We start from the raw sequence: 25,765 nt of genomic DNA, 5'->3' as shown, positions 1-25,765 counted from the left end.
ACATCCTTCAGCACGCGCCACTCTTCTATCATGATGAAGGAACGGACACCCAAGACGCCAGCGTCCAGCAGATCAATCGTACGTAATCACTCGCCGTACTGTGAGTCAACAGGGCCTATTGTTCAAGAAGGCTTCGTTGCTGCTCGCATCCGAGCCCTGCAAGGCTTCTCAAATCAGGCACAGATCGTGACTCGCTCGCATTCCCCAATTACCCCATGCCCGCCCCGAAGGCTCCATATCTACAAACCACGCAGTCCATCGAGGCCTCCCTTGGCGCTTAAGCCGGTATTGACGGGCACGGATATGCCGGGCACCGGCACGGTCAAGCGCTTTCACACGGATTTTTTTTCGAAAGACCATCGGCATCTTGTCAGTGCGTCTGGAGGAACGAATAGGTCTTCAAATGTCACGTCCTTCTTTCAACCGCATGAGTATCAATCCTGCGTTGAACCAACTACGCTAAGCAGGCCATATACTGGGGGCAGAGCTGCAGAAAATCCATCTCCAAAGCTATTCACGGATACTATATCATCTCCCCGTGCCCAGAGGAATAAGGACCGTATCACAGCGCCAAATACTCCGCACGGTCCACTATCAGGAGTTGATCAAGTCGACAATGAGCCTGTGAAAAACACATGGCCTTCCGAAGAGGCCATCTTGAGTCCCCATCCCATCCAAACAGACCTGGTCGAACCTCGGGCCATTTGGCATGGTCTCCCGCAGACCGAGGATCGTAACAATGACTACAGTCATGAGCAAGCTTTAAAGCCGCGAGGAAGCATCGCCGATAAGCTGGGTTCTATGGTCGAGCGAGGCTGGGTGGCAGCTGACACGTTTGGTAAGGTTTACCACGATGACGAGTTTGCACCTCACACCACTGAATCCAAATTCCACATTCGCAATTCAAGAAATAACAGCAGAAGTGACTCCTTGAGCGAGATGCCTCGTCTTAAGAAGGTGCCATCGTACAGCGGGTCTGTTTCAGTCTCGGCTGCCGAAGCGCGGAGCGAATCGCGGCATTCGACCAGGCAAGACACTCCACCTCACGTGAATCAGAAGAAGCCTAGCCCGTCTGTGTACCTCGGTGGTTCACAAAAGCGAAGGCAACGACAACCGAAATGCAGTCCTGCAGGAAATCCTACCCAACGATCAAGTTCAGATTCCGGAGTACATTACCTGAAGACTGAAGTTGCAACCCCTACAGAAACGCGACGAGCATGGACTTTACACCATGTCAGCAGCTCCGCAAGTAATCGCAGCGAGATTCAGCAAGAAGCCTCCCCAACCATTTGGCCAAGTTATACATGGGATCATCGCAGCAGCGAGCGGGACCACGAGTCAACGAAATTGCCGCCACCTCGTGAAGGCTCAACACCGAAGTCAGGCTTTGACCTAACTATGCTCAGAGATGAACAGCTTCGCCAGGATCCCGCAGCTCCGGAGACAGTTGTGGGCTCGCGCCGCTCCAGCTCGAACACTAGTAATTCCAGGCGATCTGCCTCAAGATCGACATCATTTTTTAGAAAGTTCCCCTGGTACAAGGTGGCCCTGGTAGACAAGCAACCAGTGGTTCAAGATTCATCGAGAGGAGGCCGTGGCACCGATAGGTCCTCAAGATCCACCCGGGCCGCTCAGCACGATCATACTCTTACCAAAATCGAGCCCTTACGAGGCATCAGCAAGTCACACACGCTTATTGAAGATGGACACGAGGAGGATGGGAACGCTCCGTGGACAAAGATTCTTCCAAATCAAGGTCCAATAGATCAACAGGCTATGGATGCTATAACGCCTTATCAAAAAGCATCCAGCCAGCCCTCCCTTCAGCTTATGGCATCTCCACAAGAAATGAGCGAGTGGCAATCTCTCGAGCAAACTCGAAGGGCTCCAGAGCGCCCGCAAGATTCTGATGCCGCTAGCTTAAAAATTACGGAGGAGTGGCTATCAAGAAATCCGCATGCGGTCGTCAAAGACGTGATTAGACACGCGCAAAGCCCAACAAGGACAGGTCCGTTTGGCACGCAGCCAAGGGTACTCTCACAATCAGGATCCATGGACGCAAGCTTTGAGTCACCCATATCAGGCGACGTTCTCCCGTCACTCCAACCTCAATGGCCAAAGGTAAAGGAGCACTCTCGCATGCAGCCATACACCTCGTCACATGCAGATTCAACGAAACTACACGCCGATAATAAAGCCGAGCAAGGCTCATCGAGTTCCAGTATTGCGAGACCAGCACAGCAGTTCGCTGCCAGTCCCAACCCCTCTCACCAACTTCGATCGAAGGTGGTCAATTTGTCTCCGAAGGATTCGGGAATTTGGACAGATTCGTTGCCGGCTAGTGTGCACAGGAGTGACCAACATGGGCCTGTACGTCAAGAATTCAAAGGAAGGGGCAAGGGCATCAAGAAGATCCAGGTCACTGTTACTTTTGATGGGGCGGAAGATTTGGTGATTGAGGCTACGCTGAAGAAGAAGGATCGGCAAGAGCATTGGAGGACAATGGCGTGACTGATCTCTGAGTGTGGATTGGCAGGCAAGGGCTTAAGTAATGGTTTCGCTGGGACTGTTTGCGTAGCAAAGTTGGTTTGATTACGAGGCATGAGCGTAGTACTGCTTTTCCCAATTTCTTTCATCGGCTGGAGACGCGTAGTACTACCTATCCCACCAAGCCTCTACGAGCGTCGTCGAAGTGCTGTACTTCTAAAACATGAAAGCTTCGTATTGTCTACAGACATAAGGTAGCTCTCAGTCCAATTCATGAAATGTTTCTCGTGTTCCCCAGAATCAAGCTTCCAAACAATCAGACTCCCGTGCGGTGGCGTCCTCGGCTCATAACACCATCAATGATACAGGTCGTCGGGTTCCACTCTAAAATTCTCCCCCTTCTTCCTGATATGTTTCAACTTTTTATCCCTGCTCAAGGGCTTCCGCATATCAAACGCATCCTCCCCCGCTTTTCGACCGGTGGGATCGTCGTTATAATAGTCTACTACGCGCCGAAAGACACTATATCTGTTGGTAGAACTCCTTCAGCGATCGTGCTTGGGCTCAAGGACAAAGTCGAGGCTCTTCATACCCTAGACCTTGGTACAAGCCAACGGCCGTCTTGTTCCCTTCCCGGACGAAAAGATCTACGAACCATGCCTTCTGCTCTTCGCATCCACGCTCTAAAGCCTTGGTCAGGCTTTGAGCAAGGCCTGATCTTCTATGTTGTGGAGCAACTGTGAGCGCAGTGACGTGACCGTGCCATGGTAGGTAGTGTTCTGTGAATTGTCTCCACGCGGGGTCTTCCTCGACTTTGCCCATCACTGAGTTTGCCTTTAGTCGGATTGGATTGCAGAAACAGCGCACGGGATACTCACTGTACCCTGTGATGTTGCCGTGTTGGTCTTCCGCCACTGTGAAAAGCGAAGGCCATTTGGTGAGGTAGTGCATGTAGAAGTCGACGTTATAGTTCTCCGTGAGAGGGTCAAGATTTGTGAGATTCATTTTGAGCAGGTCTTGTGGCTGAAAGGCGCGGAGAGAAGTCATGGCAGAGGAAGAGGAAGAGGAAGGGGAAGGGGAAGGAAAACAGGACAAGGAAAGGGAAAGGGAAAAAGAAAGGGAGAAGGGGGAGAAGAAGAAGAAGAAGAAGAAGAAGAAGACGACAAGTAAAGAAAAAGGGTGCAAAGATATATCTTTATATGTGGTAAGTACGTACTTAAGTAGACTTATAATGCATGGGGGTAATGAGTAGGTAAGGTACCTCAGTGCTTCAGGCTTACCTTAGCTTAGCTTACATTAGCCTGAGCTAGAGTATTATACCGTAATATGGCCGAGGTCTTGCTGTCAAGTCATCCTTTTTTTTAAGGTGCCTCTAAGGTAATTCCTAGTGATCCGCGATGTATTATTAATTATTAACATTACTTAAGATACGTCTTAGGTACCTTACCTTACCTGAAAGACAATGACAGCGGGCGCTACTCTCTAGTCTCTACTCCCTTCCAAGCTTCCCGATCTTCACTTGGAGCTTTTTTCCAATTCACTCTACTCACAGTCCCTCTCTTTTGTCTTGTCCTCCTCTCCTGTAATCGTGTCTAATCGTGTCTACCCCCATTTGCGCCCATTTTAAATCCGATAATTCCAGCGTCTACTATATCAGGCCTATAGACGGCGACTATAGTACCGTAGCATTAGCCATTATGATAGACTATGATAGTAAACTATTTGAATAGAGTAAAAGTGGTAGTACTCGTATAATCCAGAAGTGAGTTCTTTGATAGAGTAAGGACACCAATAGATTAACCGATATTCGGCTAAGTGGAAGGATTTATTGGTGTCCTCGCTCTATCAAAGAACTCACTTCTGGATTGTACGAGTAGTGGTAGCCATGGTAGTGGTAGCTATCTATGTCGGATTTATCGGATTTGATATGGGCGCAAATGGGGGTAGGGCGCAAATGGGGGTAGACACGATTAAGTCTAATAGGGGCTATCAAAGTTACTTCTACTTATGAAATAAGTCACTTATTTACCCCTGCAGCCCTATTTCAGCCCTATGATAAGTAGAAAAAAAACGACTTTTGAATAGCAACTCCGGACCTGCTATTCAATTCCATAAGCTACTTATTGCGTATTCTATTACACGTTCTAGAGTAGCCTTCTATATATATAACACGCCATCTCCTGCCAAGCCTGATCTTACAGGCGTCATAGCCAGAAAGAAGCCTAAACGCGCCTTGATAGACGCCTGCATCAGCTATCTACTTACTAAGGAGATGACTAATGCTTTAGACAGCAGCGATTTCAGCCCGTCTGACTCAGAGACGGATCCCTATAATGACTGCGGTGAGGTATAATCGTTGTAATGGCTTTGAGAGGTGTTTTATGTGGCCATAGGCCACTGTTGAGAATCGTTCTCGGACCGTTTTTATCCGTCAAGGCCCTATATCGAATGTAGTTAACACGATACTACTATTACGAGGCTATTTAAGGGCCCGTTTGGCTACCATCTAAAATCCACATTTTTCATACATTTCAACTCAATCACACTAATTTCAAAAATGTAGGCTTCAAAACGAGGCTAGTAGATTTTTAATATATATAGATTATATACACGGTTTCATTTAATAATCACATTTCGACTAATTTAGCTAGACGCTAAATATTATTAAGATCTTTCTTCGCAGTAAGATTCGTATAGTAGATATCTATTAGTCTTTAATATAGATAGTCTACTACCTCTATTATCTCTTATTAATATAGCTACTATAGCAAAAGCTCTTAATAATCCTCTTATTAATTATAAAGTATTAAAAGAAATATCAGCTTAAGTGAATAGACTATAATAGGTTAGTGAAATTCTCAAATAAATTACTATTATAAAGGCTGAATTATATCGTAAAATAAAACAATAATATAAGAACGGTAAACGCTTAGATATAGGCTTTAAATCGGAGGTATAAATATATATATTAGCTATTATATAGATTATAATAATTACGAGATAGTAAATTAAGTAAGGTTAGATATAGAAGAAAATAACTTCATATAAGACTAAATAAACTCTCTATTATTATCTTCGCTATAAATTAAATAGCTAGAACTTTAATAAGAAAATTATACTTTATATAATCGATAACGATTAATAGAAAGCCTAAATCAAGATATAAGAAAATCGTCTTATTAATAGTTCTTCGCTAATATTTTCTAGAAGAACAAGCTTATAAAAGAGCTTCGTTAGACTCCTCTTCTATATATTAAAGAGTTCGATACTTACTTTATTAGGCGAATAGCAACAGAAAACCATATAATACCTCTTAATCTTTCCATCGATTCCACTCTCGAAACAATTTCTCTATCTCTATATATTAATACTTAGAAAGATATTTAGAAAAACACTTTACAAGCTATCGATATAAACATTATATTCGATATCGATATACTATAAATTATAGCGAAAAAGAGACATACGAGCTTCGTAATAGTAATATCTATATTATCGATTAAGCGTCTTAAGAAGATAGGCGAATAGTTTATAGACTTTATTATTAAAGGAGTAGAAGGTTTATTATAAAGATCTACGGAATAAAGAGAAAGAGATATATTATAAAGGTAATAGGAGGAAATATAGCAAATTAAAGAAATATCGTAAGTTATTATTAAAAAAGCTATAGCTCTACTAAGTAAAGACTTTAATTCTATTAATAATAATAACTATATAAAAGTCGTAAATATATTTCTAGATTATAATAAGACCTTTATATATATTATAATACTTAATAATATTAGAAAAAATTAATTATAAAGATAAATAATAGAGGCGCGTAAGTAGATAGAAGAATATATTAAGTATATTAAAGTGAATTAGCTGAATACTACTGTATTTAAATCTTATATATCGAAGCCTCTCTTATTAATAAGACTTCTTATATACATATTTCCGCAATTATTCTTTAAGAAATATACTCTTAATAATCCTTTTATATTACTTCGGCGATTTCATCTCTTTTTTTATTTATTTTAGTAATCGTAGAGTATTTATTCTTTAATAAATTTAAATTACTAGTAGAGTTACTATTAGGCTCGCTAGCTAGCTATATATTCGAGTTAATATTATTAAGAGAGCGATATAACGTAATAAAGTTATATATTATAATTAAGATATACTAGTTTACTATCTAAGTAGAAATATTAAACTCTATAAAATTCTTAATAGATTTAAATCGCCGTTTAAGTATATTAAATATTCTTTTAATAATATTTCGTAATTAAGAGTAACGTAGATTAAATAGTTTCTTTATATTCTCGGGCTTTATTATAGTCTATTATTATTCCTTTAGATAATATCGTATATTCACATAAGAAATTAGTAGCTAATTATAATTAGAATACCTAGCGTCGACGAGATAGTACTTATCCGCTAAAATAGAAAAGTTATAATTAGAAGTAATATCTCTTAATACTAAGGCGTTATGTATAAAGTCTTCTCAGCTAGATAATATATAATAAAATAGTATATTAAAATTATATACGACTAAAACGTTTTAAATAAGAGTATCCTTTCTATTTCGCTATAATATATACTCTATTGCAAATATATAAATAGCGATATATATACCGTCTAATGCATCTAGATAATTATCGAAATAAGGCGTAAATTTAGAGCTAGACGAGATTTTTGCTAAAATAGAATAAGATACTTTAGGTAATTAAATAAAATGCTGATATAGAATATATATAACCTTTAAGATCTTATAATAATATCGACTAATAATCTCGTCTAAGTATTGAAAATAATTATATAATCTATTATTATTAAGATTATAGCCTATTACCGCAATAAAGATAGCGACTTTCTCTACTATTTTAATAATATAAAATAAAGTTAAATACGTGTAATTAAAGAGTCAATTTTAAAGCTTATCCAGAGTATATAAAGATATATAAAAAGTCTTTTAAATATTCATAGAGTATCCTTCTTTAAGAAGCGATTATACGTATATATAACTAGAAAGAATAGAAGTATATTGTAGAGTCTTATTAAAATAATATAAATAGTACTATATAGTAATTAAAATAGTAATAATAGTAGCTTTTTTAGCTAGCTAACTATTATTATCGATTATAGCTATAATATATATAATTATTTATAATAATTATAACCTTAAATTCAGCGATATAGCTTATCTATAGCGTATATTTCGGATGAAAACTTATCTTACCCCAAGTTTTCAGAAATGTGAAATAACCCTTATACATTTCATATACATTTCATGCTTTATAAGCATTTAGGACGAAAATGTGGTTACCAAATAAAGTACTAAATTGTATGAGACGAAAATGTTGAAAATATTCTTGAAAATGTGGATTTTAGGTGGTAGCCAAACGGGCCCTAATAAGAAGAAGAAGAAATAGTTACTATCTATAAGTAGAAATGATTAGGGTGCTATCAAAGAACTAGTAGCTTATTGCATTTTTAACTAGAAGAAGTAGAAGTAACTTTGATAGCCCCTATTAATCTATCACATCCATCTCCATTGCTTCAAGAACTTAGGAATTTAGGAACTTAGGAACTTTCATACCGCCGCTTTGCTACTTATTCTCCAACACTCACAGTGCTCCATCATTCCATCCAGCAATACATTGAATAATAGCCTCAACCAATAAAATCAGAAAGACTAGACATTTACATATCTCCATCTGCACGAGATGCCCTTCGTAACCGTCAACTACATACATAGCTTGCAGTGAACAATAAATACCCTTGGCCTTGCTTGCAGTGGCCCCAGAGCCCAGCATACGCCGATGCCATCTTCCCCTCCAACGCCAACACGGCGTCGCAAGTCCTCAAGTATTGCTATCCATCTACCTTTCATATCTGCCTCTCCGCAAAGCTATGCCTGTTCCTCCATTCGACCTTCCAATAGCCGAAAATCATCTCATTGCTCGGTAGCGTCTCCGTCGACCCCCCAGCAAATCTCCTCCCACAACAGGAGCGGGTATTTCGAGTCCTCTAATGGCTTGGACGATCTGGTAGACCCAGGAAGTGCGAACGGCCTCGGAAATCTCGCAGACGAACTGGCGGAAGCCTTCGAGGAAGAGGACGAGAATGCGCGGGAGCTTGGAGACGAAGTATCGGAAGGCCTTTACGACGAAGCAGAAGCAATCCACCATGATCATTTGAAAGAAAACGAGCGTCCAATGTTTAGGAATGGTTATCAAAAGGGGCATGCTACCTCTATACCGCCAGTCCGACAAGCTACATCCGACCGCGCTCTGAGCCCTGCAAAACAGTCACTACGCTCTAGACCCACACGGGAAAACTCGCAGTATGACGGGTCAGACTACGGCGATGATAGCGATCTGGATGGCACGCATAGCATCTCTGCTTCTCTCGAAGCTCGCCTGGCCGCTGTGGAAAATCTCGCACGCCGAGGTACCGAAGCCAATGGTAGCGATACAGATGAGATCGTACAACGCGTGACCGACTCCCTCAAAGACTTGGGTTCCCAAGCTGGCGTCGAAGACGGCGCAGCACGGTTCGTGCTATCTTAGGCCCGATAAGACTGGACCGTATTGCTGACCCTCGTTCGTCTTTGTTTAGCCTCATCACAGCCCACACAGCTCTAACAACACACCTCTCCCATCAAACGCGCACGCTGTTAACCTTGACGCATCCCCTAGTCTCTCCACTCTCTGCTCCTCCGGACCCCGGGTTCATTGATGACCTGCTCCCGCTCTTAACCTCCCTTGTTCTTGCCCTCCCTACACCTACGTCTCCTACACTCGCGTCTCTTCGCAATCTGCACGCCTCGACGGCGGATCTTACATCCATTCTCACTTACCTCAGCGACACATTGCACATGATGCGTCAAACCACATCCCTGGCATCGCGAAGGTTACGAGCGGCCAGAGAACTAGTGATCGAGATGCGAAGAGAGACGGAAGCGAGAGAGACGGGCATTCACTGGGTGGAAAAAGGGAACTGGGAGGCCCGGTTGGCAGGGAGAGAGTGCGCCAGAGTTTGTGGAGAGGTAGTGGGCGGGTTTGAGGAGGTGTGTGCATCCTGGAGAAAGAGGTTGGCTGGTGGGATGGCCGGAGTAGAGGTTGCTGCTGCATGATGGCTGGGACGAAAGGGTAGTGGTAGCGTCCAAGCATGGGAAGCGAAGCGTTGATACCATCCTGTATGAATTGACTTTAAGATACCAAGTAGATGAAGTTGTGGAAACACCATGTAAAAAGTTGGAAGTTCTTGCTATAGCCATTCCCGTTTTCGTCTGTGGGCGGAAGAACAATACCAATCACACTCAAACATCGCCGAGAATATTCTTCAATTACTAGCACCAGCAATGTACGCCAAAAAGATCCGAATAATTATGACACTGTTGTTGAACGAGGGTGCATTGAGCCAATTGTACAGTCTAATAAATCACAGCTCGAGAAAAAGCGACTACCTCCCCTTGCCACTACAATTCTGATCTCGGAATGACCCCAACTACTCACCCCTTGTTTCTCAGATGCATGGGCACATACTTCCCAGGTGCAGGCTTTTCATTGGCTGGACTCTCTGTCCTCGCTGTTCCAGATGAGGAAACAGGTCTCCCACCGTCAGCAGGACTCAAATCCCTACCTGGAGCACCCCTCAACCCATCTAAGAACCTGGGTGTAGGTCTGTCAGCGGGCGAACCATCGCGCCCTAATCCATCACGCGGACCACCAGGGCGCCATTTTGGAGGTGGCTGTGCGCCAGAAATTTCGTCTCGAGGAGCAGGGGATGGTGCTGCATCACTCCGGCCACGAGGAGCAGTGTCGCCTGGACGACGGGCTGGTGGCACATATCCACCAGTCTTCTTCGGCAATTGAACTTCCTCGGTGGCAATATCTGTCGGTGGAGCGGCAGGTTGAGGGGCACCTCCTGCAGCTTCTGCTTGTTTGCGCGCGGCTTCCCTGTCTCTCCACGTGGGTTTGCTACCGGCAAGGGCAAGCTTTGGAGGCCCTGATGGCCGCTCGGAAGATTCGGTGCGTGCTGGTTCGGCAGGTCGGATAGGCGTTGGGCGTTCTGGAAGACGTGCACCGCTTCTCAGAGCTTTAATCTTAGCTTCTGCCGCCTCTTCTTTCTGGCGTTGAATGGCAGCTTTATCGTCAAGTTCTCTGAAAACGATGTTAGCATGCGTCACGAGCTGGGTAAGGAAGATTCAGAGCTTACCTTCGTTCCGCTTCTCTCTTCGCCCTAGCCTCTGCCAATAGACGCTTCTTCTCTTCTTCGGCAGCTGCCTTTTCCTCGGCTTCTCGGGCAATCTTCTCCTCTTCCTCCTGAGCTCGCCGCTCAGCCTCCTCATGTTCCCTCTGTTCGCGAGCTTTTCGTTCACGCGCTTCACGCTTTCGCTTGTCTACGGCATTCTGGAATTCTCGATCCGCTGCCTTCCTCCGCTTTTCAAATTCATCATGACGACGCTCCTTGAGGTCCTTGTGGAACTGTTCATAAACTGGCAGCAGCCGACTAAGCCGATGCTTGAGCGACACGTCCTCCCTGTGCTTTCGCTCCGACTCCTTCAACGTCTCTGCTTTCGATTGCTCATAAGCAGCAACGTCACGTTCACGTTGTGCCTCGTAGTCTTTTGGCAAAAGCTTGATCTCCTCCTTCCTAAAGGCGCGCTCCAAGTGATCGATTCGCTTTCCGGTGACTCTAAGATTCTTGAAAAGATCGTTCTTTTCCTTCTCAAGTTGAGAGATCCTCAGAAGCCGAAGTTGATTGCTATCGAGATCTTTCACATCGACATCTCCGATGTTGATGCCTTTCTTTACAAGGTCACTGAGCTCTTTCTCATTATTCTCCCGGCGAATGCGATCTTGTTCATCCTTCATACGTTTACGTTCGCGCTCCTTGTGCTCTTCAGCTAATCGCAAAGCCTCGGCTTCCTGGCGCTGTTGAGCAACGATCCGCTTCCGCGTCTCTTCCTCCTTCTGCTTCTTCTGGAGCGCGTCAGAGGCCAGCTCCTTCTTCTTCTCTATGATGGCTCGTCTTGCCAAAGTATCCTGGTGTTCTTGTTCGGCACCGGCTTGCGCTCTCGAGAGTGCTGCAGCCTTAGCCTGTTGCCGAGCCTCGTTATACTCGGGATCAACGTATTGACAGGTGACATAGAGTGTCTTTGCTAAGCGAGTGAGCTGGGAGCGAACGATTTCCGCTGGGGTGCGCTGCAACCGTTGAACGGAACTTGTCTCACTCTCTGCGGAGCCAGAGCCGCTCCCAGGGTGAAGAGCTTTTGCGGACGAGAAGACATCCGAGTCGAAGGTAAGAACGCCAGTAGCATGATCGATCCGGATTGCCAGGTCGCCTTTCTTGCATCCGTTCATGATGAACTTCTCGATGGAGGCAGCGGTTATCTGGAAGGGTTCGGGAAATTGGGCGAGCTGGTGCACATAGCTCAGTTCCACAGACTCATAGACCTGCGACAACTGCTGGAACAACCTCGTCAATATGACTTGCTGTAAAGGCAGCACATATTTCTCCATTTCGGGATCTGCGCCAATTTGTGCGAGGATAGGCGATATCTTTTTACAGATAGATAGAGGGTGAAAGTCGACCTCGAGGATCTGATACAGCTCCCGGATTTCTGATTTGGCGCGCTTCAGGAGTCCTTTGCTCATAGCGTCCTTGAAAAGAACAGCCCTAGTTGGCGCGTGAGACATTCCAAGCAGGTTGGTAAGGCGGTTGTTCTTGTTTTTGCGAGCCTCATCAACGTCAATGAGAGCTCCACGGGAACGAGACGTGCTTATGACGGGGATTGAAAGTGCCGAGAGTAGGACGAATGACGCCGCCCTGCTCATATCCGCTTCCGTTACTGCAGGGTTGTCTTTCTTCAGACTTTGGCCCGAAGCGACCGTGTTCGCAGATTGACGAAGGAGATTGTAGTATCTACTCCAGGAAGCAGCATGGAACAAATAATTCTCGCTGACGAGGAATATTCGAGTAAGCTTCTCATAGTAGTTCGCCATCATGATGTTCTTCGCTGGGCGTTTGCTCAAGCTGAGGAGCGTGTGAATGTCCTCCACGCTGCGGAAAGCTTCTTGCCATAGTTCGAGCTCTACAGCAACGTTAAGTTGCTGGAAACGAGTGTCGAGATGACGCTGCAAGGTATCAGGGTCGCTCAGATTGATCGCATGCATCTGTGACTGGTATTTGGCCGCATTCTGGACATGATTTCGTAGTAGCTCGCACAGTCTTCTGAACTCTGTCTTGCGGGCGAAATGCTGACAAAACGTAAATGCCAGCATAGCTGTAGACTGATACATGACTTCCAGTCGCGCATTGTTCTTCAGAATCTCCAACACAGTACGGTAGGTCTCCCACAGAAATTTCAGCCATGGTGTAACGATCGCTCTGTCTGTTCGGTCTCTGGATTGCTCGCCTGAGACAGTGGATAGTAGTATTGACTCTGGTGTCTCTATAGCCTCGAGATCCTCCACGTTCGCACCGGAAGCGATAGGCTCAAGGATCGACTGGACCTCATCTGCTTTTGCTTGAGCTTCCGTGACCTTGGCCTCTGCGAGTTCAATGAACTTTTTGAGGACGAGCTGGATGCGATCTTAATCAGCTCCGAATGACATGTTGCGAATCAACTTACCTCAATCGTGCCAACATTCGTGTTTTGTGCAGTGTTCTTGTATTGGTAGAGTCCATCTTTCGCTAATTTGCCTTTCTTGAGGTCTACACAGAGCTCAACGAACTGTATCATTACAGGTTCAAGAGAAGTGATTGGGCTATTTCTGGATCTTTTAGACGTGACATGTTCGTGTAAGATAGTGAGAGCAGCTGGAGACTGCTCGACAGCGATGAGTTCTTGTGCTCGCTGGTGTTCACAATATATTAGCCATCCATCACATCGAGTGCAGCTTGGACGGCGGAAAGGAGCGCGCGGATCCATACCTTGAGCACATTCTCGGGTTTCGTATGCGGTGGAGGAGGCATCTTGGGCGGCCTCTCTTGAGTGCTTGACAGAAGTGCAATCTGTTAGGCAGTCAAGAAAGATGTGTATATGCCGTTCGATGATGATGATGATGATGCTGAAGTCTGACCGTTTGCAAGGCACGCTCGGCAAGATCAGATTTTGTGTGGAGGACTTTAGCGGCCCGCTAGTGACTAAGTAGTGCCCATAGGCATGAGCCTTGGAGGCATCCAATTGGCGCACCCACTGACTACCGCAAATTTCAGTGTCACCATTCACCCGTGTGAGAAGAAGAAGAAGAAGAAGAAAAAGAAGAAGAAGAGGAAAAAGAAGAAGAAGAAGAAGCAGCCATCTCTGTGCAAAGAAGAAAATCATCAAGGCGACGCTCAGTATCATTATCAATCATCAGCTACATTTATCGCACCCGATTCTCTCTTATATCTTGAAGCTGCGCCCGGGCAAGCGCCTCAATTGACAAGATGCCAACGGCTTACGAGATCCGCGCTGGGGGAGACGTCAAGAACAAGAAGCAATCCATGGCAGATCTGAAGCTCCGTCGCCTGAATGAGCTCAACTCGCGGCTGAGAGAAGACTTGGAGCGACCCCGGATCAAGGTGTCAGAAGCCTCAATGTCGTGAGTGATGCCTTCCTTTCCTTTTGCGACAGAGTGTGGTCGTCAGCAAAACTAATCATAATCTCTCACCCCAGATTAATACAATACTGCACAAACACAAAGGATTTCATGGTTCCCTCCATGTGGGGCTCGGTGAGTACAAATCAACACCATGCTGTCGTCAATGGCGCGTTGACCATTCGCGACTCTTGGGATAATTTGACTCGCTAACGTCACTCGGCTATCTTCAGGTCGACAAGCGCGAAGATCCATATGCACCACAACAATCAAAAGGCTGTTGCACGATCATGTGAAGCTGGCTTCTTTGCTCGACCTGGCGTTCTACGGTTATTTCGCATCTGTTCTCGATACCATTTTCTCTTCCCACACCTCGACTTCGACAATCCGTCGCACAACGGACCAATTCTCACTGGGCGCCTCACATTAAGCATGGGCATAGGAAAAAGCAAAATCAGGATGGAATCAGTCGTTTGGTGGCCGTCACATCTTTGTCTTACGGAGGGGTCGCATTTGCCTTGGCACCGAAACGTCCATTCTCCAACGCAACTTGGTACCAGCAGGATGACGGTGGATATGACATCTACTGACCCGGGCCAGCATGCTCCTTGCTTTCTTTGTATGGATGGTGGTTTTCGTGTAACAGCAAAGGTTTCTTATGTGTCTATGTCCTCGCAGCCTATAATACGTGCTAATGGCTGGTTTCGGTGGTGGAGCAAAGCGCACATGTACCACATGTCGATATCTACGGCGAACCATCGTTGAGCCTGAGCCTGAGCCTTTTGTAGATAGCAAGCCTGATAAATGTAACGGCAACGAAGACTTTGGAGCTCGTAAATGTTGTAAAGTTGCAAGTCGTAGTATGACGTGATCAAAACTTAGCAAGAAGCAACTACTCACATTCACACTCACCACTTGATGTTGAAGGTATAGAGTACCTCCCTGTCAATTGTCTTTTCACACGAGCAATTGTCCAATATGGAATCTGCGCCTGAGGCAGAATCCCTAGCCCCTGTGCATTTACCTCGCATTACGATCAGATTTTGTACTCAGTTAAGTTTTCTTTTCCGAGCCATAATGCCGTTGCTCCCTGACCCGTACAGCGTCTTGGAGTTAAACATTCCAGAGCGTTTCCTACGACTCAGATATGATCCTAATAGAGAGCTATGCTGACTCCGAAATTATATAGATGCAAATGGATGCTTCGTGCGGCATACGTACGTCAGATGCCCGTTCTTTGCAGTCATCGAGTATCTTGCTTTCGAACTTGGGAGTCTCTTCCTCCATACTTACTTGATTCGCGACTTGTTCCCGGAGTGGCAGCATAATATCAAACACCTTGGGATTTAATTGTATTCCTTCCAGGTAAAAAGTGCCAGCAACCACAGGCTTTTTCTCTCCTATTTCGAACGTCAAAGTTATCATGTTGTACAGGTCTCTTCTTCCAAGAACATGGTACCTCGGATTCTACTGTCAGAAATATTTTTGAAAGGGTTTGCTCCGCTACGCGTAACTATGCAATTTGATGCTGCGGAAAAAATGCCGCCCAATTCTCAAATTTGATGACTCTCAAAATTTACATGCTCATCCTAACTCTTACTCGTGCTCACTTTGTTTAGTTCGCCCAAGAACTTCTCTCGACGTTCTCCACATCCCTGGGCGAAGTCTCGCTCATTCCCGCAACGGGTGGTGTTTTCACCATAGATATCATCTACGCATCTACACAGTCAAATCAAGAAGCTCTCAATGGACAACCTCCTACTACCCAAACGGCTCGACTCTGGGATCGAAGAGCTGAAGGCGGTTTTCCCGGTACGTCCTCAAACGATTCTATCTGTCCTCTTCGTTAGTTCTACGTGATCAGTGCCCAGTGCCTCTCCCCCTTTCAATCGTGTCTCTTCTTCAGCTTTTGGGGGGGGGGGGGGGTTGGGCTGGAGGGTACTCTCTTTCTTCTTGAAATCCATAAGACAAGCCTTATCCTTTGACGTTCGTGCCCATCGTCAATACGATCGGTATCCGTCCTTTTTGCCCGCCAAAACTTCTATTTCTTTCACGCTATTCGAGAATCCCTAAGCACTGAGCCTTCTAAACCCTCCAGGTGAAGGTACATGTATCACTCTAGCTAACCCTGTGCTTCTCTCTCACAGAAGTAAAGAATCTCAAACAGCTGGTCCGCAATGTTGTGGACCCAGATCGTGATCTAGGTCACGTCGATCGCGATCACAACGGGCAGAAGCCTGGGTCAGCTTCGGACGAGAAAGATTCTTCCGTGTCGACCGGCCAGTCTTCGACAGAGAAGGCCGAGGAAAGTATTCAGCAACATTGTCGAACACGTCCTCGACTAACATTTTCAAGGCGTCAAATGACGATCAGGAGCGGACGATAGCTACAGACGCTGATGCAGCTGTAGCAAGGGGCGCTGCCGCCGAGGATAACGGAAATGAAGAGCAACAGAAGGAGAAAAGCCGTGGGGGAGGGGAGGCTTCTCAAGACTGTAAATGAAGCTCTGATAGCTCTCTATAGCCATTGAAGATTTCGCACTACAGCGTCGTCGCAATTTCGTGTAATCGGCGGCGTAAGCCTCTTCACTCAATTGACCGCCTTGTGTACTAGTATTGATTTTTTTCGGTGCAGAAAACTCTTCATGTCAACGTGTAATAAGTCTTACAATTTCTTGGTAGCATAGTCAACTACTTTGGAGTTGTAACTGTCCATTATACTAGTGAATATGAATGCCAAGATTCAAGAGGCTCGTGTCGTAGATAGCCTGAGCTTCCTGGCAATGACAGTATCTGCAGAGTAACATTTTGGGTTCATGTCGAAACATGAGTACCACTCAATACGACTAGGGGTAACATACCCTACATCTTTCAGGAGCTTGGGTTAGGGTGGCCTCGGATGTCACGTTGTGATACGTCCCTCTTTCAGAGGGTCGTGCTCCACACAGGTAACCCCTTGGAACAATGAGAAGGTGCTACAATAGCACCAGCATGCTATGATCTGTCTTCGATAGCTGTCTTAAGTCGTCTTCCATTGTGTTCGAAGCGCCGAAGAGGATATCTTGAACCCTGACCCAAAGCGAGACATCATCCATGAGCAGCTATTTCTCTTTAGGTACGACGGCTGAAGCATTAACAACGCCGCAATATTCGAGCGAGTACACGTTGCAATCTCACATTGAGGTTTACCCTGAGGGACTCCTGTCACCTGCTGTGCTGCTCAATCAGATATCCAACGTCTCGCCCCCGACCTTCAACTCCTCTTCCATTTTTCCTAACATCATCTCTTCCACTATCTTTGCTCCTTGCTTCTCGGCGGCGATCCCGGCTTTCTTGCCATCCACTTCGTCGGCAACGACTCCAGCCACACGATCATCAAGAGCCAATTTCGTTTCGCCTAAAGCATGGATCTGTTCCTCGATCGTATTCTTTGTCACTAGTCTAACTACCTCGACTTCCCTAGTTTGGCCGACACGATGGGCTCTGTTCTCCGCTTGCTGATCACTTTGAGGGTTAAATGACGAGTCGAATATGACGACTTTATTGGCACCTTTCCCAAAGTCAGTATTCATTTCAAGCGAACCATCCCCGAGATCAGCTTACAAGCAAGGTTGATACCTGCGCCTCCCGCGCCTGTTGAAAGGAGAAAAACCGTAATGTCTTCCTCTTCGTGGAATTGATCGATCATGTCTTGACGTTGTTCCATGGGAGTTGACCCGTCAAGTCGGAAGAATTGCATTGCCAAGGTTTCCATGACGGCTTCGAGGATATCCAAGACCATGACAAACTGTGAGAAAACGAGGACCCTGTCTCCATTCTGTTTAAATGTTCGGAGGAGTGAAGCCAGCTTGCTGACCTTCCCGGAATCCATCCATGGATTGTCTTGAAGAAGGAATCTGGTCATAGTCCGGGGATGATGCTCACAAAATCGGTGAAGTTCCATGTCCGTCATGACTTCCATGTCTTCGTAAACAAATTCAACGTTGGAATGCTCGTACTCCTGCTCTCCTAGACATGCTTTGGACATCTTTGCAATAATACTATCGTCGTAGAGCCGACGAAACAGTAATGGGTGAATGGATGCTTTTCGCAGAGCCATCATGATGTTAGCGGTCTCGTTACCAGTTTTTTCACCAGCGGCCCTCGCTGTGACGACCCGAAGTGCTCGAGCCTTTTCCATCGCATATGTCTCAGATTGGGATTTGGACAGTTCGCAATACTCGACCCTTCGGATTTTCGCCGGAAGATGCTTCAAGACCTGGTGCTTTTTCCGCCTTAACACAAACGGCGTCATCATGGACTTCGCCCGAGCAATGCGTTGGTTTGATAGTAATGCCGCGTGGGAATCGTCAGTGGTCTTGGCTTTATGACTAAATATGGCTTCAAGATCCTCATGATGCTCGCTGAAGACTGAAGGCAGAATGAACCCCAGCAGGGAGGCAAGCTCCCGGAGATTGTTTTGTAAAGGTGTCCCTGTCAGAAGCAAACGGAAGTGTGTTGGAATCCTCATAAGGGCTTCATAGCCCGCCGATTTGCTGTTCTTCAGAAGATGACCCTCATCGTATACGCAGACTACAGGTTTCAGCTTCCGGAGGAATTTGTTATCGTCCTTTGTCTTGGCTAATGTGTATGTCGTGACGACGATATTGAGAGTGTCTAAATTGTCCAAGATTTGGGTCTGAATCCCGGGTCGCTCATTCTGGCCGGCGTAGTATGGCATGACATGGAGCTTAGGGCAAAACACCGAGAACTCTCGTAACCAATTCTCCAGTGTAGAGCCCGGAACAACGACCAAATGAGGGCCCTTGATCCCCTTCTCAAGCAAATGAGCAAGGAAAGCTACCACTTGACATGTTTTCCCCAGCCCCATATCATCGGCCAGAATACAGGATAGTTTCCGCTCGAACAACAGAGAAAGCCAATTGACTCCCACCACCTGGTAGATACACAGTCAGCCTTCCCTTTGGCGAACTTAACGGGAGCGAACAATCTTGGAACGGACGCACCTGATAATCCTTAAGCTGTATACCTTTTGCCATAATCGAAGGCTGTGGAAAGAACGCATTCCTTCGAGTCTTCCTAAAATCCCCTTCTTCATCCGAAACTACGATGCTGTTCGGCGTGCCGATAGCAGAGTCTCGAGGAGAAATATCCGGCTCAAAGCTGACGATCTCAAGTTCACCCTCCGTTGCTGCACCAAATACATTGACACCCCAGCCTTTCATGTCTTCTTTCACCGGCTTTGCCAACTCCTCGCATCGTTTGACAAGCTCATCGATAGCCTCGTAGCCTGTCCACATGTTCAAGCATTTGTCAACGATCTTGTCCCCAAATGGTTTGCGTGCCGTCTTTCTCTTAGTCTTTGTTTTCCCTGGAATATCACTTGACACTTGACGAATATCGTCCAACGACTCAAAGGGCCTCTGAGATAGGAGTACAGATGCAACGTCTGATGTAACACCAGCTAGATCAACGAGATCGGGAATCAAACATGTATTAAAGAAATTGAGAACCCTGTGATCCAGCTCAGAATCAATGCCGGTTCCCACACCTGAATCGGAGTCATCTGGATTGGGTGTAGCATTTCTTGAGGACGAAACAGGAGACGGCTGCTTTAGTACTGCGACCGGGGATGACTGCTGTTTTCGACCCCGGACAAGCCGTCGTCTAGGCTTTGGTGCAACAGCGGCAGGTGAGGTAGCTACGAGGGGAGGGGAATCTTGAATACTGCGTGCTTGTGTAGCGGTCCATTTATCTTGAATTTTCAGATTTGGGGCCTTGATTTGTTGCTTGGCCGGAGCTTTTTTTGGAGCTACTTGACTGGATAGTGGATCTTCGCCATCTGAGCTTGCATGATAAATTTGCGTCGTACGAGTCTCTTGAGATGCTAGAAGTTCCATAGCATCATCAAAATTGTACTTTTTTCGCTCCAAGGCACCTTTGCACGCCCGTACCCCATGGTGAGGAAGAATTTGCCGCATACGACTAATCTTAGATCGCAATTGATAATCCTCTATGTCATCAATGTCGAGTTCGGTGGCTGGCAGAGCCTTTGCCGGACCTGTCTGTTTGACTTGCTTGGGTGCTCTACTGGTGGCCCCATACGCATTTGCCATGATGTCGGCCGATCGTTTCAAGGAAGTGCTGATACGAGACGTAGTCTGTTTTTCATTTCGATTTCGCTGATCATACACTGACCCTGAGAGCGTTGACCCTTGAGAATTAGGCTTTTCGGTACTGTCGAGAGGTTTGTAGAAGGAGTTCGACAAAATATCCTTGAAGCTACCGCCAGGCTTCGTAGCCTTTGAGCCATGTTTTTGGCCCGAATGCGTGAAGGTGGAAGGCTTGATATCTCCTCTGCGTCTTGACTCCGACTCATCATCAGATGAGGCGCCTCGGAGAAAAGGCTCATCGTCGCTAATGTCCACGATAGTGGCCGCAGGAGCTTTTGTTACACCCTTCGGAGGTTGAAATGCGGTTCCAGCGGGTGCCATACTACTCGCAAGTCTCCCCCGTGCAAAATGTTTGCTTGTAGCAGGACTGGGAGATATATTTCGTGCGGGCGAAGAAGCTGCCACCTGAACAATGGAAGGCTTCCGGCCATTGATTTCTTGCACAGGGGTAGCTTTGCGGACTATCTGCGTCGGCTGTGTGACGTACATGGGGGGCAAAGAGATTATGTCGGCTGTATTTTGTGAGGTGGGAATGGGCTTTGCTGCTAAAGGGACCGTGGCGACTGTCTCGTAGTCCGCGAAGATATCATCGCCACTGTCGTTTTGAGAGTCGTATGTTTGACTCCTCGAGGCGTCGCCCTTGGCCAACTTCCTCCTCTTTGCGGGCGTATCCTCGACAGAATCCATGGTGCTGGATTGGGTAAGGACTAACTACAGTATGTAGATGTTGTCAAGATTTGGTAATTGTTCAGAGACGCTCATTTGCTCAAACAAAAACGTGCCAAGCCAGAACACTCTACGCGAGAGAGCGCGACAGACGCCAGGACGCGCCATTTATCGGTGGGCTTGGTTCTGAAGACAATACATTCCTTCCTGCCAAAATGACTTCGAGAAGGATCGTATCTACTGGAGAGAATCTGTTTGACAAGGATGAAAGGACCAACACTCCTAATGCATCGGAGAAATCAAACATCACTCCTGCGGTTCCTACGTGGGTTATCCTTCTACTGCTTAATAAATAATTCGACAGTGTCGAGTATGTGTGGATGACATTGACAATTCTGCTCTAGAGCTGTCATATACAAGCTCTTGGGGTTCACTCTGGCAATGATAGCAGGCCCCATAGGAACATACTTCCTAACTCTCAATACTATATTTCGAGGTCGGTCTTACACCTTCTAGACGGTGGTGAAAGACACCTACTCATACGACAATACAGGCAAATCGACATGGGCAGGAGCAACGGCTGCCTTTATGGCAAATATGGTACTCATAGCATATGTCATCGTCGCTATGAGAGAGGATGAGAGCGAGAAACTAGCTGCTGAGGAAAAGGCCAGGAAGGGAGAATGACTGTACTGCTATGTACTACTGTTACATGAATGCGGATATGAGAAGGTGAAGGTTATTAGCATGGCGTATGAACCGTTTTCTCAAGCGCTAGGAGCATGGCTCATACCATGCGTTCTTTACCGTTTGCATGAAGTCTTGCCAACCTCATCCAGACCGCTATGTATTATTGACAAGCTGTTGCTGTTGAACCCAACCGATGACGCCTTCCATGCTGTTCGTGAAAACGCAGCGCGCATTCCATTAAGCATTACTGTTCATGTATGCAGAGGCAAACCCCACTGGCGGAAAATGCTCTTTTGAGACACTCGAAGCTTTCAGCCATTCGTCTCATCATTGCCAACAATCTAACCCTTGCTAAATCTTCTCTTGAGCCAACTCTTGCGTTTGTCTGTGTCAACGGCCGGTGGTGGCCCGCTGCCCACTGCAGATCTCATGCCCACTGCAGAACTCCCTAGCTTGATAGGAACCCTTGGTCCAGCGTCTTTGGGAGGTGCATGCGGTGGTGGGGCGGGAGCCCCGTTGCCTTGATATGGATGGCCATTGCCAGCTGCAACCTGGGATTGACCATATCCAGGATGCCCGTACCCTGGAGCGCCGTGCCCATGCTCCTCCAAGATCGGACCTTGGATTTGGGGCGCTCCTCCGAATCCGTTGAAGCCGTAAGCTTCACCAAGGTCCGGTTTGGGGGCTGTCTGAACTCTATCAATGGAGCTATTCTCGCTGCTAGGGTCAGTGGAATTGCCCCACTGGTCAGTTGCGTGGCTTCCATTGGATGCTGATGCTACTGTGTCGTAAGATTGCTGATGTCCATGCGAAGGATAAACGCCTTGGGTATTGTTGTGTCCATACAAAGCTGGATCTGAGTGGTTTCGAGGGCCGAAGCGACGGCCACTGCCATGCTGGTTTGGAGCATTTCCGTAATTATCCATGATACTGTCAGGCCTGCTGTGGCTCATGCGATTGCCATAGTACCCTCCACCATCAGCTGGGGATCTTTGTTGCTGAGCTTGGTAGCCTAAAATATGCATTGGAGCAAGTAAGCTTTTTAGCTCGAGGATCTGAATTAGCCCGTCCGGGAGATCGCCGTGGCCAAGGAGCCGCCCAAGAAAAAAGAGGGAAAGAAAAAAGAGCCAACGCGCGGCCACTTGGAAGACCCAGTTGCAAACATTGCATACATTTCACGAGTCATTCATGGAAAATGTTTCGTATGGAAAAGCCACCGCTCAACAAGCGCGATATGAAATGCAACATATTTGGGGGTCTCACCTGAGAAAAAGCCACTTCGACGATTATTCTGAAGGCTCATGGGGTTCGTCGACTCTGTGGAACACACCAATCAGCTTTGTAATTTCCAGGCTTATCATTTGTAGGCAGTATGTCGTACCAGCTCTGAAAGAGGCCCTCCGATTGTATGATCCATCTATAGCCGCCTCAAAGGACCGAATGGTGTCAAGTGGTCGTTCCATACGGGGTCGTGTCGGATTTGACAGGTCGGGATCAGCTGTCTAGGCATCAGAAACGCTCTTTTCAGTGATTCCCACCTGTATCTCACTGATGACGTTCCCATCTGCATCGCGGTGCTCAAGACTTCGAATGGATTCAATCGTAGTGGCCTCGAGGGTATTTCGAGTCGCTGAAAAGGTTCAGCAAAGGTCTTGAGCTACTTTGACTCTTGTTTAGCAAACGTACCAGGCTGCGCTTCATTGATGGCTTTGGTCGGATCGGCCTTTGTGTTGATATGGAATGCAGCTTTCTCTTTGGCAGTCTCAGCGGCATCAACCTTGGGGATCGATCCACTGCTGGTCTTTCTATTCTTGCCCGTAAAACTCAGCATCGAGCTTCTGCGGTTTCTGGCCATCGTAACGAGGGCGGCGCGGACAACTTATGAACGATCGTGAGTGGCGAAAGTGACAAAGGGATGTAGGTATTCGGAAGCTTGAGAACGGAGCTGTGCAGTTGGCCAACTTTGTTGTAGCGACAGGATGAGGTGAGCGGTGGAGCTCTGGGATTCACGAAACAGCCGTAGATCCGCCGTTTTGGGGCAGTGTTGGGGCCTGCTTTCAAGCGAGTGAAATTTCTATGAATAGAATGGACAGTGTGATAAGGACGAAATGCTACAAGTCAAAGTAATGGGTACGTGATACCTGTACAGAGAGAATACCTAGAAGCGAATGTGAAGATGGAGGACACAGCTCCAGGCTGGGAGGTTACGATAAGACATGGCCGTGGTGAGACCCTGCATCGCCTGGCTGAGAAAACTTTGATTTATCATTACTAGTGCAAAACTCAAAAGTGGAGCATGCATCTACTAGTAGCTCGACAATGATTTGCTCTCCATTATTGCCCTGCTGATGGTCACATCTCTTGCATTGGATTGCAACAGTATGAGTCGACGGCCATTGTCAGTATTTTACTTGCATGCATCGTTCTGTCAAAATCCCAAACCTTCAAGGCTAGAAGACCGCCTGCTCGACCACCTCGGAGCTATAACAAATTGGTGCCGAACCAATAACACCATCATCGCTGCACCATAAAAATGCATCAGGGCTTGCTTTGAATCAATTTGATTGATTTGCGCAAGCTACGCACGAAACGTGTCTTTACTTGTCACACAGTGCGGCCTTCGACCACTTTCATCCTGTTCACTGGGGCCAGCAGCTGGCTCCACAACGCCTCTTCTGATCCATCTTCGAGACCCGCTGAAACGCTAAATCGATGACGGATACAGCATCACTCTGACCGAGGCGCCGAAAGATTTGGGTGGGAGATTGCTTCTGAAGTTTACCCTCACAACGCCAGAGTTGCCTAGCGACCTCATTCAGCAAGTGGACAATATAGAAAACCCATCGGTTGAGCATACCATGTGAACGTGTAACTTTGCCCCAAATGACTCTGATCTTTGTACCCCTAATTTCCCGATGTGCGCGGTAGACGAAGGCTACTTTCTTGCCCAGGTAGAACCTGTAGAAGCGTTGACGGTCAGCCATACATCACCTTAATGCGGGAAGAAGTGGAAGCACACGTAGCAGCTTTTGGGTCATCAACGCCCTCGATCTTGACCAAGCTATCGGCACATCAGCAATGGGCCCAAACAAGTCGTGCTCTGCCATGGTTCCCACCTAGTCCCTGGGTTTGTATTTCGCTGAAAGCTATCAGCACAGTCTTGCACAATATTCGATGTGTTGCCCCTCGCTCACCTTCCCTCGTTGATAACTCAGATGCCGTCCCCTGTCATCATCGTACCTAAGGTCAGCCTCTTCACTTCAGGACCAATGTTGTGGCATTCGCATCTTTCAGCTTAATCGTGCTGACAAGACGTCGCGATGGATGTACTGTTTGGCAACTCACTTTACGTACACTGGATGCAAACGTCAGCATTATTTGTAAATTCAGAGGCTAGCAGCACGAGTACTGGACGGTACTCGTGACTGGCAAGGGCAGCAGTTGGGCGGGACGCGGTATACTTACAGCGATGTCCCGCTTCTGAACCCATGTTGGCCCCCTATTCTCAGCGTCGTCTATGCACAAGGAATGCGATGGTCGAGTGTTGATAGTAGTGGTTGAATTGGTTGTGGATCGCTGAAGACGTTTGTTCAAGTGTGGGCCTTGCAGCTTTGAGATTAAGCGACAGCCACTAAATCGTAAATGGTTAGATCCGTTAGATCCGATTAGCATGTTTCCTCAAGACCTAAGGTATGTACTATACAGGCATCTCGCTGGATATGTAAGTAGGACAAATCAACTAAGGCAAATTTAGAGGGACACTTTCCTGAAGATGAAAGTGTTGTACATGCCCTAGCAAGATGTTCTTCATGTTCCCAAATGGCCTGGACCCCTTTTCAACATCGGAACCTGAGCCTGGTAGGAAGAGTACTCGCCAAACCAGCGAGAACCAGCGAGCACCAGATCAGATTACTAGACAAGGCTGCCGGTCTTACCCTTTGTAGAGTCTACAGTACAATGAAGGACTTCTACATCCAGTAGGAAGAGATGAAGGAAGGCATGCATGACTCCGTTGTTCTGGGTTTCTGCACAACATCCGCAATGTTCCGCCTAGCGGCTAACAGCAGTCTCCACCACTGTCAATAGAATCCTTTATCAATTGCTATAGAGAATGGAGCGACCTTGTGCGGCTAGTTATTGAGACAGTAAAAAGCAAAGAGCAGCCGTTGTTGTAACG

The 25,765-nt window shown here is 46.5% G+C and overlaps 10 protein-coding genes across 10 annotated transcripts; 5 read left to right on the top strand and 5 right to left on the bottom strand.

Moving 5' to 3' along the window:
- Window positions 1-30: 30 nt before the first annotated feature.
- HO133_004532 (uncharacterized protein) lies at window positions 31-2,511 on the top strand (the record flags this gene model as incomplete). The annotated part of the gene is made up of 1 exon (XM_037295449.1): window positions 31-2,511. The coding sequence occupies one exon, from the start codon at window positions 31-33 to the stop codon at window positions 2,509-2,511; it is 2,481 nt and encodes an 826-aa protein (XP_037157450.1).
- A 332-nt stretch (window positions 2,512-2,843) lies between these two features.
- HO133_004531 (uncharacterized protein) lies at window positions 2,844-3,492 on the bottom strand (the record flags this gene model as incomplete). Its single annotated transcript, XM_037295448.1, has 3 exons — window positions 2,844-3,015; window positions 3,080-3,311; window positions 3,366-3,492. The coding sequence occupies 3 exons, from the start codon at window positions 3,490-3,492 to the stop codon at window positions 2,844-2,846; spliced, it is 531 nt and encodes a 176-aa protein (XP_037157449.1).
- A 4,796-nt stretch (window positions 3,493-8,288) lies between these two features.
- Window positions 8,289-9,604, top strand: HO133_004530 (uncharacterized protein; the record flags this gene model as incomplete). Its single annotated transcript, XM_037295447.1, has 2 exons — window positions 8,289-9,022; window positions 9,088-9,604. The coding sequence occupies 2 exons, from the start codon at window positions 8,289-8,291 to the stop codon at window positions 9,602-9,604; spliced, it is 1,251 nt and encodes a 416-aa protein (XP_037157448.1).
- A 378-nt stretch (window positions 9,605-9,982) lies between these two features.
- Window positions 9,983-13,452, bottom strand: HO133_004529 (uncharacterized protein; the record flags this gene model as incomplete). The annotated part of the gene is made up of 4 exons (XM_037295446.1): window positions 9,983-10,634; window positions 10,690-13,058; window positions 13,109-13,333; window positions 13,411-13,452. The coding sequence occupies 4 exons, from the start codon at window positions 13,450-13,452 to the stop codon at window positions 9,983-9,985; spliced, it is 3,288 nt and encodes a 1,095-aa protein (XP_037157447.1).
- A 456-nt stretch (window positions 13,453-13,908) lies between these two features.
- On the top strand, window positions 13,909-14,356 carry HO133_004528 (uncharacterized protein; the record flags this gene model as incomplete). The annotated part of the gene is made up of 3 exons (XM_037295445.1): window positions 13,909-14,063; window positions 14,138-14,195; window positions 14,294-14,356. The coding sequence occupies 3 exons, from the start codon at window positions 13,909-13,911 to the stop codon at window positions 14,354-14,356; spliced, it is 276 nt and encodes a 91-aa protein (XP_037157446.1).
- Window positions 14,357-15,038: 682 nt separating this feature from the next.
- On the top strand, window positions 15,039-16,426 carry HO133_004527 (uncharacterized protein; the record flags this gene model as incomplete). The annotated part of the gene is made up of 5 exons (XM_037295444.1): window positions 15,039-15,112; window positions 15,250-15,277; window positions 15,680-15,872; window positions 16,208-16,369; window positions 16,416-16,426. The coding sequence occupies 5 exons, from the start codon at window positions 15,039-15,041 to the stop codon at window positions 16,424-16,426; spliced, it is 468 nt and encodes a 155-aa protein (XP_037157445.1).
- An 857-nt stretch (window positions 16,427-17,283) lies between these two features.
- On the bottom strand, window positions 17,284-20,919 carry HO133_004526 (uncharacterized protein; the record flags this gene model as incomplete). Its single annotated transcript, XM_037295443.1, has 3 exons — window positions 17,284-17,609; window positions 17,663-18,995; window positions 19,066-20,919. 3 exons carry the CDS (start codon window positions 20,917-20,919, stop codon window positions 17,284-17,286), a joined length of 3,513 nt encoding a protein of 1,170 aa, XP_037157444.1.
- Window positions 20,920-21,113: 194 nt separating this feature from the next.
- HO133_004525 (uncharacterized protein) lies at window positions 21,114-21,585 on the top strand (the record flags this gene model as incomplete). The annotated part of the gene is made up of 3 exons (XM_037295442.1): window positions 21,114-21,223; window positions 21,303-21,394; window positions 21,452-21,585. The coding sequence occupies 3 exons, from the start codon at window positions 21,114-21,116 to the stop codon at window positions 21,583-21,585; spliced, it is 336 nt and encodes a 111-aa protein (XP_037157443.1).
- A 344-nt stretch (window positions 21,586-21,929) lies between these two features.
- On the bottom strand, window positions 21,930-23,443 carry HO133_004524 (uncharacterized protein; the record flags this gene model as incomplete). The annotated part of the gene is made up of 5 exons (XM_037295441.1): window positions 21,930-22,600; window positions 22,852-22,905; window positions 22,970-23,086; window positions 23,138-23,218; window positions 23,275-23,443. 5 exons carry the CDS (start codon window positions 23,441-23,443, stop codon window positions 21,930-21,932), a joined length of 1,092 nt encoding a protein of 363 aa, XP_037157442.1.
- A 784-nt stretch (window positions 23,444-24,227) lies between these two features.
- On the bottom strand, window positions 24,228-24,695 carry HO133_004523 (uncharacterized protein; the record flags this gene model as incomplete). The annotated part of the gene is made up of 2 exons (XM_037295440.1): window positions 24,228-24,546; window positions 24,580-24,695. The coding sequence occupies 2 exons, from the start codon at window positions 24,693-24,695 to the stop codon at window positions 24,228-24,230; spliced, it is 435 nt and encodes a 144-aa protein (XP_037157441.1).
- Between the last annotated feature and the right edge of the window lie 1,070 nt (window positions 24,696-25,765).

The sequence above is a fragment of the Letharia lupina genome (assembly GCF_014066315.1).
Source record: "Letharia lupina isolate WasteWater1 chromosome Unknown contig_2, whole genome shotgun sequence".
Classification (NCBI taxonomy): Eukaryota; Fungi; Ascomycota; class Lecanoromycetes; order Lecanorales; family Parmeliaceae; genus Letharia; species Letharia lupina.
The sequence above is the reverse complement of the archived record's forward strand: the minus strand, read 5'-3'. Positions and strand labels throughout refer to the sequence as shown.